General features: G+C 43.8%; 1 protein-coding gene across 7 annotated transcripts in view; it reads left to right on the top strand.

The window, feature by feature from the left end:
- The window catches only part of dennd1a (DENN/MADD domain containing 1A), a 158,167-nt gene that overhangs the window by 124,550 nt on the left and 14,408 nt on the right, over nt 1–19,209 (top strand). For all 7 annotated transcript variants that reach the window (XM_031802207.1, XM_031802210.1, XM_031802206.1 and 4 more), the window contains 5 exons: nt 6,648–6,773; nt 16,030–16,131; nt 16,234–16,321; nt 16,983–17,023; nt 17,219–17,290. In XM_031802207.1, the coding sequence (XP_031658067.1) occupies nt 6,648–6,773; nt 16,030–16,131; nt 16,234–16,321; nt 16,983–17,023; nt 17,219–17,290 (429 nt within the window). The remainder of the gene's footprint in view (nt 1–6,647; nt 6,774–16,029; nt 16,132–16,233; nt 16,322–16,982; nt 17,024–17,218; nt 17,291–19,209) is intronic.

Genomic DNA, 19,209 nt, shown 5'->3' with positions numbered 1-19,209 from the left:
AGTAAAGGACCAGGAAACATTCTTTAGCCTCCCCTGTGCTCACTACCAGTTGAATAAAGGACCAGGAAACAATCTTTAGCCTCCCCTGTGCTCACTACCAGTTGAATAAAGGACCACAAAACATTCTTTAGTCTCCCCTGTGCTCACTACCAGTTGAATAAAGGACCACAAAACATTCTTTAGTCTCCCCTGTGCTCACTACCAGTTGAATAAAGGACCACAAAACATTCTTTAGTCTCCCCTGTGCTCACTACCAGTTGAATAAAGGACCACAAAACATTCTTTAGCCTCCCCTGTGCTCACTACCAGTTGAGTAAAGGACCAGGAAACATTCTTTAGTCTCCCCTGTGCTCACTACCAGTTGAGTAAAGGACCAGGAAACATTCTTTAGTCTCCCCTGTGCTCACTACCAGTTGAATAAAGGACCACAAAACATTCTTTAGTCTCCCCTGTGCTCACTACCAGTTGAGTAAAGGACCAGGAAACATTCTTTAGCCTCCCCTGTGCTCACTACCAGTTGAGTAAAGGACCACAAAACATTCTTTAGCCTCCCCTGTGCTCACTACCAGTTGAGTAAAGGACCAGGAAACATTCTTTTGTCTCCCCTGTGCTCACTACCAGTTGAGTAAAGGACCAGGAAACAATCTTTAGCCTCCCCTGTGCTCACTACCAGTTGAGTAAAGGACCACAAAACATTCTTTAGCCCCCCTGTGCTCACTACCAGTTGAGTAAAGGACCAGGAAACATTCTTTAGCCTCCCCTGTGCTCACTACCAGTTGAGTAAAGGACCACAAAACATTCTTTAGCCTCCCCTGTGCTCACTACCAGTTGAGTAAAGGACCACAAAACATTCTTTAGCCTCCCCTGTGCTCACTACCAGTTGAGTAAAGGACCAGGAAACATTCTTTAGCCTCCCCTGTGCTCACTACCAGTTGAGTAAAGGACCAGGAAACATTTAGAGCTTAGAGTTGGTTTCCTGGTGTTTTTAGTCTTTTATGTCCAACAATGAAAATTCCACAAATTAAAAAAATATATACAGCGCGTTTGGAAAGTATTCAAATGCCTTGACTTTTCCCACATTTTGTTGAGTTACAGCTTTATTCTAAAATGGATTAAGTATTTTTTCCCTCATCAATCTACACGCAATACCCCATAATGACAAGGCAAAAACAGGTTTTTAGAAATGTTTGCAAATTTATAAAAAATATTTTTAAAAGCCTATATATTACATTTACATAAGTATTCAGGCCAAATTCGGCACACGGGCCGCCGGTTGGGGAACCCTGATCTATGGTTTATTGAAACAGCCATGCATTTGATAATTAACAGTACAAGATCAAAGCAAATCCCAGCGTCTTTCATGGTTGACTACTGAATGCTACACGTTTCCACCACAACTGAACTGAGCTCAACAATGGTAGTCTCATCCTCTCAAGAGGGCTAGCCACGGTCTTTGAAATATCCATTTAGACTTCCAATGCCGACCAAAACGTAAACACGCCCAATTATACAGATTTGTTGGTATTCATGCTTTTACTATAAATATAAATATTTTGTATCTTTCTTACATTTTTGTCCTCTCAAAAGCTGTCATGTTTTCATCTAATTTAAGCTGTTCCTTGTTTGCTGTTGTTGTTGGCCTTAATTACAACATGAGTCATGCTGTTGGGTCAGAGATGCTGTGTGTTTACACTGATGATCTGGGGTCCTCGCATCCACGCCACCTGCCTATGAAGTGCCCTCCTAATTGCCTGATCAAAAGGCTCGTAGCGAGGTGCTAAGTGACCAGGGGAGAAAGAGCAACCTGCCTTTCTCCTTTTGATCGCAGCCAAATACCAGCCCTGGCTCATGTTAGGCAACCATTATATTTGTTGTCTGTCTACCTGTGTGTGTTTGTTTTTCATTAGCATTCAGCATTTTAGTGTGTGCTCATTTTAGCGTCATAAGTGGGTGAAATATATTCATGAACTGTCATTAGAAAGAAGAGTGACACAGAGCAGCTGGTTGCTTTGAAGTCTGCAGCCACAATGTCTGTGTGTGCTTCGTGTGGTGTGTGTGATTCATGCACAGTCAAGCTTACATGTATGTGTCTAAACGGGCGTCTGCATGCTTACATTAATGCATTGAGGTGTGTACATCAAGGCTCTCCAACCCTGTTCCTGGAGAGATACCATCCTGTGGGTTTTAACTCCAACCCTGTTCCTGGAGAGGTACCGTCCTGTAGGTTTTAACTCCAACCCTGTTCCTGGAGAGATACCGTCCTGTAGGTTTTAACTCCAACCTTGTTCCTGGAGAGATACTATCCTGTAGGTTTGAACTCTATCCCTGTTGGAGTTCAAACCTACAGGAGGACATCTCTCCAGGAACAGGGTTGGAGTTAAAACCTACAGGACGGTATCTCTCCAGGAACAGGGTTGGAGTTAAAACCTACAGGACGGTATCTCTCCAGGAACAGGGTTGGAGTTAAAACCTACATGAGGGTATCTCTCCAGGAACAGGGTTGACTACCTCTGGCTTTTTCACAAGAATCACTCTGAGAGCCCTCAGCTTGCCACTTACACAATGTAGTCGTTTACGCTCATTCTTCAAAATAAAGGCCTGAAACTAGGTCTAAAGGCTGTAGACACCTTAGGGAAGCCACAGAAAAAGGAATCTGGTTGATATCCCTTTCAATGGACAATAAGGATGCATAGAAAGACAGGGGTTTCAAAATAAGAGTCACTTCCTGATTGGATTTTTCTCAGGATTTCACCTGCAACATCAGTTCTGTTATACTCACAGACAATATTTTTACAGTTTTGGAAACTTTAGAGTGTTTTCTATCCTAAGCCGTCAATTATATGCATATTCTAGCATCTGGTCCTGAGAAATAGGTTGTTTACTTTGGGACCTAAAATAAAAATAGTGCCCCCTAGTTTCAAGAGGACATTTAGAGACTGTCCCGAAGACACTCATGCATTGTCTTAACTTTGTGCTTAGGGTTATTGTCCTGTTGGAATATGAACCTTCGCCCCAGTCAGTCCTGAGCGCTCTGGAGAAGGTTTTAATCAAGGATCTCTCCATCCATCTTTCCCTCTATACTGACTAGTGTCCCAGTCCCTGGGAAAAACATCCCCACTGAAAAACATCCCCACAGCATGATGCTGCCACCACCATGCTTCAACGTAGGGATGGTGCCAGGTTTCCTCCAGTTGTGACGCTTGTCATTCAGGCCAAAGAGTTCATTCTTGGTTTCATCACACCAGAGAATCTCGTTTCTTATGATCTGAGAGTCTTTAGGTGCCTTTTGGCAATCTCCAAGCAGCCTGTCATGTGCCTTTTACTGAGGAGTGGCTTCCGTCTGGCTACTCTACCAGAAAGGTCCGATTGGTGGAGTGCTGTAGAGATGGATGTCCTTCCAGAAGGTTCTCCCATCTCCACAGATGAATTCTGGAGCTCTGTCAGAGTAACCATCGAGTTCTTGGTCACCTCCCTGACCAAGTCCTTCTCTCCAGTTTGGCCAGGCGGCCAGCTCTAGGAAGAGTCTTGGTGGTTCCAAACTTCTTCCATTTAAGAATGATGGAGGCCACTGTGTTCTTGAGGACCTTGGTACCCTTCCCCAGATCTGTGCCTGGACACAATCCTGTCTCCAAGCTCAATGGACAGTTCCTTCGACCTCATGACTTGGTTTTTGCTCTGACATGCACTGTCAACTGTGGAACCTTATATAGGCAGGTGTGTTCCTTTCCAAATCATGTCCAATCAATTGAATTTACCACAGGTGGACTCTAATCAAGTTTTAGACACATCTTAAGGATGATCAAAGGAAACAGGATGCTTTTGAGCTCAATTTCGAGTCTCATGGCAAAGGGTTCCGAATACTTATGTAAATAAGGTATTTCTGTTTTTCATTTTTAGTAAATTTGCTGAAATTTCTATTAAAAAAACTTTTTTTTTGCCTTGTCATTATGGGCTATTGTGTAGATTGATGAGGGGGGAAAAAACAATTGAATCCCATTTTAGAATAAGACTGAAATGTAACATAGTGTGGAAAAAGTCTGAAAACTTTCCGAATGCACTGTATGTGTGATGCTAGCCACTGATCTCTTTTTGTCTCCTGTCAGATGTCCAGTTCTTATAACATTTAAATGGGACAGATCCTAATTGAATTACTCATTTTAAGGTTGACTCAGCACATATTAAAGTGTGTGTCTGGCAGTATCACTGGGGAACATCATAGGGCACCCATAAAGGCGTAAAGCTTTAAGAGACTTCCGTCCTGTCATTACACACTTATTCACATCTCTCTCTTTTTATTTTATTTTGTATTTTTATCACAAGGCTGTAATTCTTGATTTTTATTGGGTTTTGATGTATTTTCATTTGTTTCTGTAAATGTGTGTTGAGAGGGGGAGATTATCAAGAGAGTGTGTGTGAGAGGGTGTTTGTATGTGTGTCTGTTCTGGACAGGTAATGGAAGTATTAAGGAGGCATTAGGAGGAAGTGGAGCTGCTGGTGTTACTGAGTTGGAGGAAGCAAGCAAAGCTCTCATGTCATTATACCATCAGATCAAAGACATGTGCAATGACTCAGTACAGTAGGATCAAGGTCCTGATATGCAGCTGATTAGTTACAGCCTACCACACCAGCCCGACTCACCTGACCAAGTGTGTTGAGCTGGAACAAAAGCACACCCACTAGCTGTCCAGGAAGAGAGTTGGCCACCTCTGGTGTTGATGAGGTGATGTAGGAAGTGTAGTTGGTGACGTATTAAGTGTAGTTGGCGACGTATTAAGTGTAGTTGGTGACGTATTAAGTGTAGTTTGTGACGTATTAAGTGTAGTTGGTGACGTATTAAGTGTAGTTGGTGACGTATTAAGTGTAGTTGGTGACGTATTAAGTGTAGTTGGTGACGTATTAAGTGTAGTTGGTGACGTATTAAGTGTAGTTGGTGACGTATTAAGTGTAGTTGGTGACGTATTAAGTGTAGTTATTGAGGTAGGAAGTGTAGTTGGTGACATAGGACGTGTAGTTTGTGAAAGGGGACCACATTACGAGAATGTAGCATGGTGTTTTCCAGGGCTCTTTGTCTTTTTCCCATTACTCTTTCCTTAAACATGAAGTATGACAGTTTATTGTGCGTGATGTTCTACCCAAATGTAAAAATCCAAAGTCCCTCCTGGATACGCTGATTAACGTGAGCTTTACAATCTGCAATTTCAAAACCACTATTTTCAATATCCTCCAAACAAATGAGGAAAATACAGCAACATTTAATTTGCGTGTCTCATCTGCCTCCGCTGTTGAAGAAAACAAACCCAGGTCATGGCAAATCAAACCCAGGTAATGGCAAATCAAACCCAGGTCATGGCAAATCAAACCCAGGTAATGGCAAATCAAACCCAGGTCATGGCAAATCAAACCCAGGTCATGGCAAATCAAACCCAGGTCATGGCAAATCAAACCCAGGTCATGGCAAATCAAACCCAGGTCATGGCAAATCAAACCCAGGTCATGGCAAATCAAACCCAGGTCATGGCAAATCAAACCCAGGTCATGGCAAATCAAACCCAGGTCATGGCAAATCAAACCCAGGTCATGGCAAATCAAACCCAGGTCATGGCAAATCAAACCCAGGTCATGGCAAATCAAACCCAGGTCATGGCAAATCAAACCCAGGTCATGGCAAATCAAACCCAGGTCATGGCAAATCAAACCCAGGTCATGGCAAATCAAACCCAGGTCATGGCAAATCAAACCCAGGTCATGGCAAATCAAACCCAGGTCATGGCAAATCAAACCCAGGTCATGGCAAATCAAACCCAGGTCATGGCAAATCAAACCCAGGTCATGGCAAATCAAACCCAGGTCATGGCAAATCAAACCCAGGTCATGGCAAATCAAACCCAGGTCATGGCAAATCAAACCCAGGTCATGGCAAATCAAACCCAGGTCATGGCAAATGCCACAAAAAATCTGTGTTCTTTACTACGGTTATTTTTCTGGTAGAGTTTTCTGCTTTGGGGAGGCAAAACTTTTGCTAACAATGTAACCGAGCATCTTTAATAACCGGGGGAGCTCACCGTGGGAGAGAAGTGGCGGGGTAAGAGAGAGAGAAGAAGAAAGGATTACTTCAGCCCCGTGCGCTCACTCCCGGCTAGTCCATTAGCCTAAGCGGCCGTCTCATGGAGTGTATTCATGTAGAATAACACTGTTGTTGACTCGTGGGCCGCTTTTCCAGCGGTGTGGTGCCTATGGATGCAAGCAAGGGAGAAGGGAGAGAGGGCGGCTGTAGCCTGGGGAAGGGCTGATTAAAGGAGGGCCTGGATCAGACACTTCCTGAGGGATAGGAGGCCTGGGGGGAGAGAGAGACTTTCAGTCCATTTCTGGGGGAAGAAGAGGAACGAAGGGAGGGATGACACATGAGATGTTTGGAGGAAAGCAGAAAGGAATGGAGGAATGGATGGGTGGATGGAGAGAGCGATAAATAAAGACACTGGTAAGGTGAAAGAGATGGACGAAGGCAGAGAGTGGGGTAAAATATTTTGGGGTATGGATGGATGAAAAAATGACCTATGAATGCACCTATGACTATCAATGATGCAGTCCTTATGTAGACTCCATAAACAATAATAAGGTAACTGTTTGTTGTTGTTGTTTTCCCCCAGGTGTCATCCTTAAAGAATCGCCTGAAGAAGGTTTCCACGACGACAGGAGATGGCGTGGCCCGAGCTTTCCTCAAGACACAGGCCGCTCTCTTCGGCTGCTACAGGAACGCGCTGCAGATCCAACCGGTGAGACAGACTGAGGGAGAACGAAAGAGGGAAGCAGGGAAGGAGGGAGGGAAGGTTTACAGTTAGTAGTGAGTGAGAGAATGAGAGAGTGACACACACAGACACAGAGCGAGCTGTCTTTCTTTCCTGGAAGCTCCTCTATATCACCATGGTAATGGTATATGATGACAGTGTGTTTGAATGGGAACAGCCAGCCAGCGCTCGGTCTACTCTGTACCTGCATCAACACTAGGCATGGTTGTGCCGGACCACTAATTATTCTACTATTCCGCCATATGTCGTCAAAAAAGTCTGATCCTCGCGTCGCCCAACCCAATGCGTCTATTTTAAAATCATCTCTCCCGGACATTTACATATTTTAGACGGGGGCAATATGAATAAACCAAATAGAGGTGTCAATCAAGGACTTCCGTGTGCTAGGACAGCAGGGTGTGTGTGTGTCTGCCCACTGTTTGAATAATAGCATTAGTGATGCAGATCCCCGTATCCCCCCAGTGTTTAGAGGGGGGTCTGGAGGACAGAATAGCCCCCCTACGTGGGGTACCGGTCCACCCACCAGGGGAGACAGAAAGGGGACACACGTCCTAACAATGGCCCAGCTGGTGCCCCTGCACTACATATGGGGGAGCCAGCGCCTTCCTTCCACCTCCAAGCTGTCACTACGCTGTGGCTAACCCTAAACCCTCAACTCTAACCCCTAAACCCCTAACCTGTACTCTGGCTGAACCAAGGCCTCTTCTGCCTTGGAGACACTGGGGAGTTTTTATTGTGTGTGCTTTGGCCCATTCGGTGTCCGACATTTCTTGTGACCCACCATGTAGATGGTGTATTTCTAGTCAGGACCCAAAATGAATCCAATAAATGACCTGGGCCACCCACCGTCACCCACTGTCACGGATATCCTGCTCTCATCGTTATCCTGAAGCTGGTCTGAAAGGGATATAGCCCTGATATTGCTGAAGCTTTTTTTGTATATATTTTTTTATTCTCGACCCAATCTTTCTTGCTTTCTTACAGTGTTGTAACGATGTGCAAATAGTACAAAAGTACAAAAAGGAAAATAAATAAACATAAATAGTGGAGTTTGTTCTACACTGGTTGTCCTTTTCATGTGGCAACAGGTCACAAATCCTGCTGCTGTGATTGCACACTCACTCTCTCTCTCTCTCTCTCTCTCTCTCTCTCCCTGCACCTCTTCTCTCTCTCCCTCTCTTTATCTATCTCTACCTCCCCACCCCCTCCCACCCCTCTCTCTCTCTCTCTCTCTCTCTCTCTCTCTGTCTCATGCTCGGCGCTAGTTGTCATTAAGTCTGAACTGCAGAACCAATTAGTTTGATCCAGAGGGGATGTGATGTGCAGCAGCAGTATGGACAGTGGGGATAGGAAGGGACGTGTATGTGTGTGTGCGTGCTCTCTTATTTGGCAATAGACCTCTTAGCTATGCTTGGATACACATCATCAAGACAGGACAAGATACTGTACAAAAACACCCGACAGACACTCAACCATACAGAGGCAAACTCACACACACACACACACACACACACACACACACACACACACACACACACACACACACACACACACACACACACACACACACACACACACACACACACACACACACACACACACACACACACACTAGACAAGCAGAGTGGCCCAGAGAAACTAACACGTTCTCACTAAGCAGTTGTGTCTTGTATGAGTTGTTGTGTGGTGTGTGTTGACCCACTTTTGCTTTCCCTGCGAGTTTACTCTGAGTGTGCAAAACATTATGAACACCTTCCTAATAATGATTTGCGCACCCCCCCTTTGCCCATAGAACAGCGTTAATTCATCAGGGCATGGACTCTACAAGGTGTCGAAGCGTTCCACAGGGATGCTGGCCCATGTTGTCTCCAATGCTTCCCACAGTTGTGTCATGTTGGCTGGATGTCCTTTGGGTGGTGGACCATTCTTGATACACAGGAAACTGTTGAGCGTGAAAAACCCAGCCGTGTTGCAGTTCTTGACACACTCAAACCAGTGCACCTGGCACCTACTACCATACCATGTTCAAACGCACTTAAATCTTTTGTCTTGCACATACACAATCCATGTCTCAATTGTCTCAAGGCTTAAAAATTATTCTGTAACCTGTCTCCTCCCCTTCATCTACCACTTATTGAAGTGGATTTAACAAGTGACATCAATAAGGGATCATAGCTTTCACCTGGATTCATCTGGTCAGTATGTCATGGAAAGAGCAGGTGTTCCTAATGTTTTGTATAGTCAGTGTATTTGTGAGCTTTTACAACATGTTCCAAACTGACGTTTCATACCGCTGGTTGACAAATCACTATTAATACATGTTTAAGTGGCCTCTAACAGCGACAAACACACACACACACACATACACGTACGTTCGTACGTACACTCAGATTCAGTCAGTGATCTTACAGCCACACAGTAACATACGCATACATTTTGTACAGATGTAGGATCTTAATTTGAGCCAGTTTGCTACAGCAGGAAAATAACACGTTGACTATAATTAATGGACATTGTAGTAGGGGTTGATACTTTACGTCAGGTAGTGTATGTGGACACTGGCTCGTCGAACATCTCATTCCAAAATCATGGGCATTAATATGGAGTTGGTCCCCCCTTTGCTGCTATAACAGCCTCCACTCTTCTGGGAAGGCTTTCCACTAGATGTTGGAACATTGCTGCGGGAACTTCCTTCCATTCAGCCTCTAGAGCGTTAGTCAAGTCGGGCACTTGATGTAGGGTGATTAGGTCTGGCTCGCAGTCGGTGTTCCAATTCATCCCAAAGGTGTTTGATGGGATTGAGGTCAGGTTTCTGTGCTGGCCAGTCAAGTTCTTCCATAAAGATCTCGACAAACCATTTCTGTATGGACCTTCCTTTGTGCAAGGGGGCATTGTCATGCTGAAACAGGAAACTTTTGTCACAAACTGCTGCCACAAGTTGTAAGCACAGAATTATCCAGAATGTCATTGTATGCTGTAGCGTTAAGATTTCCCTTCACTGGAACTAAGGGGCGTAGCCCGAACCATGAAAAAGAGCCCCAGACCATTATTCCTCATCCACCAAACTTTACAGTTGGTGCATACATTGGGGCAGGTAGCGTTCTCCTGGTCGTCCGCCATACCCAGATTCGTCAGTCGGACTGCCAGATGGTGAAGCGTGATTCATCACTCTAGAGAACACTGCTCCAGAGTCCAATGGCTGCGAGCTTTACACCACTCCAGCCGGCACTTGGCATTGCACATGGTGATCTTGGCTGATGTGCGGCTGCTCAGCTATGGAAACCCATGAAAGTCACTGAGCTCTTCAATAAGGCCATTCTACTGCCAATGTTTGTCTATGGAGATTGCATAACTGTGTGCTTGATTTTATATACCTGTCAGCAACGGGTGTGGCTGAAATATCCAAATCCACTCATTTGAAGGGGTGTTCACATACTTATGTATATATAGTGTACATTTTTCGTTTGGGAAAATCAAGTCTGAAATTTGACAGTGCTAATGAGGGGCGTTATCACTGGCGTGTGTCCTTCTCCTCCTCCAGTCTGTCCGGGGGTCCAGACCTCTCATCTCTACAGTAATGATATGATCTCCACAGAACCATTAGAGGACGGCAGGCAACCCTTCTAACGTGCTAATGTCCTGCTGGCCAGGTGGTCTCTCACACACGCATTCACGCACTCACACAAACACACACTGCTCGCACAAACACAAACACACAGTTAATATGGACAAAATGGTTGCGCGCAGGTTACCCTCTCATTTGAATAATAAGGGCAGGTTAAGAATCCAGCTTTTAGCTTTTCCCTGGGCTGAAACGTGTGTGTGTGTGTTTATCTGTGTGTCACCTAATGCTCAGTAACAGTGGCAGGTGTCATCTAAGCATGTTTGGGGAATATGCTCCTCTCAGGCCCTGGTAAACGCTCCCCTCACAGGAGACAAGTCATGCTCTCCTCTGGCTCTAGTAGTTTACAGTTCAGCCTCCTTGACATGAGACTTAGTTGAGGATGACTGAATGTCTGTGTGTGTGAGCAGGCAGGTCACTCATAAAAGAAGTCCGTATTCTACGTCCATCCATATCTGAGCATGTTCTGGAGATGATGTGGAAACTGGCCACTAGGGGCAACAGTGAGCACTGTTACCTTCAAGTAGTTTTCGGTTTTGCTAGGGCATTGTGGACGGGGATGGTGAAAAAGCGTAAGCATCTGCCTCTGATTCCAAAGGTTGCCAGTTCAAATCCATAATCCTTACCTTATCATGCTGAGTTAATGTCTAAACTAACCTGTACCTTATCATGCTGAGTTAATGTCTAAACTAACCCTTACCATGCTGAGTTAATCACTAAACTCACCCTTACCTTACCATGCTGAGTTAATGTCTAAACTAACCTGTACCTTACCATGCTGAGTTAATGTATAAACTAACCCTTACCATACCATGCTGAGTTAATGTCTAAACTAACCCCTACCTTACCATGCTGAGTTAATGTCTAAACTAACCTGTACCTTACCATGCTGAGTTAATGTCTAAACTAACCCTTACCATGCTGAGTTAATGTCTAAACTAACCCGTACCTTACCATGCTGAGTTAATGTCTAAACTAACCCTTACCTTACCATGCTGAGTTAATGTCTAAACTAACCCGTACCTTACCATGCTGAGTTAATGTCTAAACTAACCCTTACCATGCTGAGTTAATGACTAAACTAACCCTTACCATGCTGAGTTAATGTCTAAACTAACCCGTACCTTACCATGCTGAGTTAATGTCTAAACTAACCCGTACCTTTCCATGCTGAGTTAATGTCTAAACTAACCCGTACCTTACCATGCTGAGTTAATGTCTAAACTAACCCTTACCTTACCATGCTGAGTTAATGTCTAAACTAACCCGTACCTTACCATGCTGAGTTAATGTCTAAACTAACCCTTACCATGCTGAGTTAATGTCTAAACTAACCCGTACCTTACCATGCTGAGTTAATGTCTAAACTAACCCTTACCTTACCATGCTGAGTTAATGTCTAAACTAACCCGTACCTTAGATGCTGAGTTAATGTCTAAACTAACCCTTACCATGCTGAGTTAATGTCTAAACTAACCCTTACCATGCTGAGTTAATGACTAAACTAACCCTTACCATGCTGAGTTAATGTCTAAACTAACCCTTACCTTACCATGCTGAGTTAATGTCTAAACTAACCCATACCTTACCATGCTGAGTTAATGTCTAAACTAACCCTTTCCATGCTGAGTTAATGTCTAAACTAACCCTTACCTTACCATGCTGAGTTAATGTCTAAACTAACCCTTACCTTACCATGCTGAGTTAATGTCTAAACTTAATCTTAAATTTGGCGTTTGGAACAGCTTTGAAATTTTACATTTGAGAAACATGGATGAACTGGTCTAATGGTCTAATTCTGACGTGAGACTGTGAGAGCTGGTAGGTATGAGAGCAGTGCTGTGTGTGTGTGTGTGTGTGTGTGTGTGTGTGTGTGTGTGTGTGTGTGTGTGTGTGTGTGTGTGTGTGTGTGTGTGTGTGTGTGTGTGTGTGTGTGTGTGTGTGTGTGTGTGTGTGTGTGTGTGTGTGTGTGTGTGTGTGTGTGGATCGTGTGATGTGATCGGACAGTGCTAATCTGCTATCAGCCCCCCACACTGACAGCTAATTAACAGGATGAGCCTCGGACTGCTGATGGAGAGAGAGAGACATAGGTAAGGAGAGAGAGAGGAAGACAATGGTAGAAGGAGAAAGAGGGGTAGAGATGGCTTATTAACATTACAGTATACTGTACTCCTTGCAACGTACAGTGAGGGGAAAAAAGTATTTGATCCCCTGCTGATTTTGTACATTTGCCCACTGACAAAGAAATGATCAGTCTATAATTGTAATGGTAGGTTTATTTAAACAGTGAGAGACAGAATAATAACAAAACAATCCAGAAAAAACGCATGTCAAAAATGTTATAAATTGATTTGCATTTTAATGAGGGAAATAAGTATTTATTTGACCCCTCTGCAAAACATGACTTAGTACTTGGTGGCAAAACCCTTGTTGGCAATCACAGAGGTCAGACGTTTCTTGTAGTTGGCCACCAGGTTTGCACACATGGATTTTGTCCCACTCCTCTTTGCCGATCTTCTCCAAGTCATTAAGGTTTCGAGGCTGACGTTTGGCAACTCGAACCTTCAGCTCTCTCCACAGATTTTCTATGGGATTAAGGTCTGGAGACTGGCTAGGCCACTCCAGGACCTTAATGTGCTTCTTCTTGAGCAACTCCTTTGTTGCCTTGGCTGTGTGTTTTGGGTCATTGTCATGCTGGAATACCCATCCACGACCCATTTTCAATGCCCTGGCTGAGGGAAGGAGGTTCTCACCCAAGATTTGACGGTACATGGACCGGTCCATCGTCCCATTGATGCGGTGAAGTTGTCCTGTCCCCTTAGCAGAAAAACACCCCCTTAGCATAATGTTTCCACCTCCATGTTTGACTGTGGGGATGGTGTTCTTGGGGTCATAGGCAGCATTCCTCCTCCTCCAAACACGGCAAGTTGAGTTGATGCCAAAGAGCTCCATTTTGGTCTCATCTGACCACAACACTTTCACCCAGTGGTCCTCTGAATCATTCAGATGTTCATTGGCAAACTTCAGACGGGCATGTATATGTGCTTTCTTGAGCAGGGGGACCTCGCGGGCGCTGCAGGATTTCAGTCCTTCACAGCGTAGTGTGTTACCAATTGTTTTCCTGGTGACTATGGTCCCAGCTGCCTTGAGATCATTGACAAGATCCTCCCGTGTAGTTCCGGGCTGATTCCTCACCGTTCTCATGATCATTGCAACTCCACGAGGTGAGATCTTGCATGGAGCCCCAGGCTGAAGGAGATTGACAGGTCTTTTGTGTTTCTTCCATTTGCGAATAATCGCACCAACTGTTGTCACCTTTTCACCAAGCTGCTTGGCGATGGTCTTGTAGCCCATTCCAGCCATGTGTAGGTCTACAATCTTGTCCCTGACATCCTTGGAGAGCTCTTTGGTCTTGGCCATGGTGGAGAGTTTGGAATCTGATTGATTGATTTCTTCTGTGGACAGGTGTCTTTTATACAGGTAACAAACTGAGATTAGGAGCACTCCCTTTAAGAGTGTGCTCCTAATCTCAGCTCGTTACCTGTATAGAAGACACCTGGGAGCCAGAAATCTTTCTGATTGAGAGGGGGTCAAATACTTATTTCCCTCATTAAAATGCAAATCAATTTATAACATTTTTTACATGCGTTTTTCTGGATCTTTGTTGTTGTTATTCTATCTCTCACTGTTAAAAAAAACTACCATTAAAATGATAGACTGATCATTTCTTTGTCAGTGGGCAAACGTACAAAATCAGCAGGGGATCCCTCACTGTACGTATACAGCACAGTTTTACTTAAGCAATAAGGCATGAGAACCCAGGGATTAAAGTGTGAAAAACACCCGACTAAGTAAGGGTTATTCTTAGGCCCAACCCAGAGCGAAGGGAAACAGCCCTTAGGAGGGAGTTGTATACAATAATTATTCGGTTTGAGTGCCTTGTGCTTTTATAAAACTGTTGTCAACATATTTTTTAAAAATAAAAAAAGATTAACAACATTTTTTTCATAATTTTTTTTATTTTAATGAGTAAATATGTTTTATTTCATCCTTCCACCAGATGATATAGTCCAGGGAAAAGCCAGTTGTTAGTTCTGAGATTCTGAAGTTGCTAGCCAGACAGGCTGGTTGCTCATTCTATTCATTCTGTAGGAAATGGTTGGTATGCTAAGCAAGTCATTGGCATGTAGCTGTGCAGGCTAGCTACTTCTCTGCTAGCTAGCCAACTAAGGCTAACACACAATCACTTCAAGCAGACGAAATGACAGAAAACTATGTCCATTTTTGTTTATTTTACCTTTGTTTCTATTGCCAATGATTTGTGTGTATCCATTATAACGATCCTGATAAATGAATTTGCCTCGCTTAGAGAAGTGGTCGGTCTCTTCGCAACATGTTCATATGGCACAACGGGGACAAATCCCCAATGTTGCAAACCTAATTCTAAGCTAGGCTACATGCATGGGGAGATAATGTCTTGACCCTTTTTTTCCAGGGGAGATTAAGTTTATGAATGGCCTGGCTGGACATTGACAATTTAAATGGAACTGTTAACAGGCGTTACACAGGGATTGTGATGAATAACTCCTTGCTATCAACCAATCAGCATCCAGGATCCAAACAAATCATTTTAGAAACGTGTTTAAAGGAGCTACATGTAATATTTTCACATTGTATTTCACCAAATTAAGAAGTCTTAACTGGATGTTGGAAAGTGGTTGTAAATATGGGCTAGGGTTAGTGGTAATGTTCAGTACCTGCCGTTGGTGGATTGAGTGGCATCTCCCTTGGTGTCTTTCTCCTACTTCGCTCTTTCCTCCACCATTCTCTCTGTATGTTATCTTATTCTCCCTGCCCTCAATTTCTCCTCTTCTCTACCTCTCCTCCTTCTCTTACGTACACATTCCAGAGGAGAGCAGCTTTCGTCGAGGAAAGTTGGAGGGAAAATGTAATCCGTGCAAACAAACTGTAATACACACCGAACACACACACACACACACACACACACACACACACACACACACACACACACAAACACAATGTTGGACACAGGGAACGTTACACTAATATAGTACGTCTAGTTCCACTCCTGCTGTCTCGTGTCTTACGCAGCAGTGCCATCTAGTGGTCAAAATAGGTTTTCATACTCTACCTCCAAAAAAAGGAAACTATTTAACCTTTATTTAACTAGGCAAGTCAGTTAAGGACAAATTCTTATTTACAATGACGGCCAAACCCGGACGACGCTGGGTCAATTGTGCGCCACCCTATGGGACTCCCAATCATGGCTAGATGTGATACAGCCTGGATTAGACCGCTGCGCCACTCGGGAGGCTATCTTTGTTTAATTTACTGTAGTTTTGTTTTCTATTCAGCCTATTTGATTAAATGTTGTTCTTTAAACTTGTAAAAAATAATATAAAAACGTATATAAAAACAAAGATCACTTCATAGTCGTGGATTGGAAGAGAAACTCAATGTTGATGTGTCAAACACGCACTACTAACGGCCATTGTAAAAACACATTGAATGCCAAACCAGATCCAAGATGTCACTGGATATACTTCCTGCTGATTGGTCCATGTTTTTGTGTACCTTCAGGGAGAGCCCATAACGTTCAGTGAGGAGGTCTTTGTGACCCACCGCTCCAGTGCCATGAGACAGTTCCTGCAGAACGCCATCCAGCTGCAGCTCTTCAAACAGGTACACACACACACACACGCACTCACAATAATAGGCACACACACAATAATATGCACACACACCCCATTTCTCATTGGAATAAACCTTTCTCCATCTCTGTAGTTCATCGATGGCCGCTTGGACCTGCTGAACGCTGGTGAGGGCTTCAGTGATGTTTTCGAGGATGAGATCAACATGGGAGAGTATGCAGGTGTGAATACAATCATCAAAAAAATGACTCGTTTTTTTTTTTACTCGGTCTCAAAGCACTTGACTTGATCTTTAGTTGGGGACCGGCAGACATTTTATGCGCCTCCAAGGTCACCATAAACCAGTAGGCACGAAACAGAAGTCAACGTTTTGAAACTGAAGTAGACAACTCCCTGTCCAATAACAATGCTCATTGATGTTCTCTGTTTAAAATGTAATTAAAACAATTCAAGAATACTGCTATTCTTGGGTTAGGGACGTTGAGACGTCCACTGCTATAGACGTTAGTAATGGGACATGGGTTAGGGACATTGAGACGTCCACTGCTATAGACGTTAGTAATGGGACATGGGTTAGAGACATCGACTCCTCCACTACTATAGATGTTAGTAATGGGACATGGGTTAGGGCAGTGGAGAAGTCAGTGGTCCTAACTCATGTCCCATTACTAATCTGTATAGCAGGGGTTCCCAAATGTTTTGCTTTGCGACCCACCAATTAAGGTGTCTGTTGAGTCGTAACCCACCTTAAGGGTTGAGCAGTGAAAAAGCAGTCCCGACCCACAGTTTGGGAACCACTGCTCTATAGAATATAGAATGGTCCACTGTGTTAAGACGTTGACCTTTCACCCTTGTGACCTCTCCTCTGTGTTAACTCCAAAGGCAGCGACAAAAACTACCACCAGTGGCTATTCACAGTAAAGGTAGGTCCTACATTTCAACCCATAAAAGTGCCCATATTTAACACAGTCACATGAGTAAATAAACTGTTGATTTCTCACATGCTGAGAGAGAAAGTTTAGGAATTTTTTTTATGGTAGAAAACAATGGCAACATTTCTATGACTGTTGCCATGTAATTGTTAGCTGTGCCGCTAACAATGGCTTTGTCTCCAACAGAAAGGCGGCGGTGCTATCTTTAACACAGTGAGGACCAAGGCTAATCCGGCCATGAAAACAGTCTATAAGTTTGTAAGTGTCCCTCTATCATGACAATTACACCATGACACTCCCAAAATATTTCACTGATAACTCTCGCCATATTGCTGCCACTTTAAAAGGGCGATCTGCAGTTCAAACAATAACAAATTGGTTTTGGTAATGAGCATAGGGATGTGGCTGGAGAAATGTAACCACTCTCAAATTAATAGACAGCTCTGGATGCAAGGACTGACCATCCATGATATTCAAATTATAGTTTTAACCATGTTTTGAAGCTGTATAGGGTTTGTTTACAATTACATTGTTTACAAACAATCGCGTAAAACAAGCTTATATTTTGGGATCTGATGGAGTACAAGCGTTGAACTAAGCTAATGAGGCATCTGTAAGTTATTTTCTTCAAGAATCAATGGTTATATACACTCACCAGCTAGTTTATTAGGTACACCCATCTAGTACTGGGTCGTTCCCCCCTTTGCCTCCAGAACAGCCTGAATTCTTTGGGGCGTGCATTCTCCAAGGTTTCGGAAACGTTCGTTGCTCAATTGGTATCAAGGGACCTAACGTGTGCCAGGAAAACATTCCCCACACCGGTACACCACCTCCACCCGCCTGTACCATTGACACCAGGCAGGAGGCGTCTATGGCATCATGCTGCTTATGCCAAATCCTGACTTTGACATCAGCATGACGCAATAGTATTTGTCGGATCAGGCAATGTTTTTCCACTCCTCAATTGTCTACTGTTGGTGAATGCGTGCCCACTGGAGCTGCTTCTTCTTGTTTTTAGTTTTTAGAGTGGAACCCGGTGTGGTCGTCTGCCGCAAAAGCCCATCCGTGACAAGGACACCACTGTTATTTATTTGTTTGTGGCCCGCCTTTTAGCTTGCACAATTCTTGCCATTTCCCTTCAATATCTCTCATCAACGAGCTGTTTTCGCCCACAGGACTGCTGCTGACTGGATGTTTTTTGTTTTTCGCACCATTGTAGGTAAACCATAGACACTGTCGTGCGTGAAAAGCCTAGCAGGGCGGCCATTTCTGAGATACTGGATCCGGCGCGCCTGGCAGCGACGATCATATCACGCTCAAAGTCGCTTAGGTCACTCGTTTTGCCCATTCTAACGTTCAAACGAACAGTAACTGAATGTCTCTGCCTGTCTGCCTGCTTTATAAAGCAAGCCACGGCCATGTGACTCACTGTCTGTAGGAAGGGTGTACCTAATAAACTGTCCAGTGAGTGTATGTACAGCGCATTCAGAAAGTATTCAGACACCTTCCCCTTTTCCACGTTTACTTGCGTTACAGCCTTATTCTAAAATTGATTACATTATTTCTTGTCCTCATCAATCAACATACAATAGCCTATATTGACAAAGCAAAGAAGGTTTTTATTTTTTTTGCAAATGTATTAAACATAAAAAACAGATACCTTATTTACGTAAGACTCGAATTTAAGCTCAGGTGCTTCCTGTTTCTATTACTCATCCTTGAGATATTTCAACAACTTGATTGGAGTCCACCTGTGGTAAATTCAATTGATTGGACATGATTTGGAAAGGTACACCTGTCTATATAAGGTCCCACAGTTGACAGTACATGTCATAGCAAAAACCAAGCCAAGTCCGATTTTGTCAAGGCACAGATCTGGGGAAGGGTACCAAAACATTTCTGCAGCTTTGAATGTCCCCAAGAACACAGTGGCCTCCATCATTCTTTAATGGAAGAAGTTTGGAACTACCAAGACTCTTCCTAGTTCTGGCATCCTAGCCAAATTGAGCGATCGGGGAGAAGGGCCTTATTCAGGGAGGTGACCAAGATCTTGATGGTCACTCTGACAGAGTCCAAAAATCGATGTAGCAACTGCTGATAGCCACTTTAAAGGTAGAACGCAAGATGACTCCTGACTTACAGACATCAACAGAAACTAAATCTGCTAAATAACCCTT

The sequence above is a fragment of the Oncorhynchus kisutch genome, linkage group LG23, assembly GCF_002021735.2.
Source record: "Oncorhynchus kisutch isolate 150728-3 linkage group LG23, Okis_V2, whole genome shotgun sequence".
Classification (NCBI taxonomy): Eukaryota; Metazoa; Chordata; class Actinopteri; order Salmoniformes; family Salmonidae; genus Oncorhynchus; species Oncorhynchus kisutch.
The sequence above is the reverse complement of the archived record's forward strand: the minus strand, read 5'-3'. Positions and strand labels throughout refer to the sequence as shown.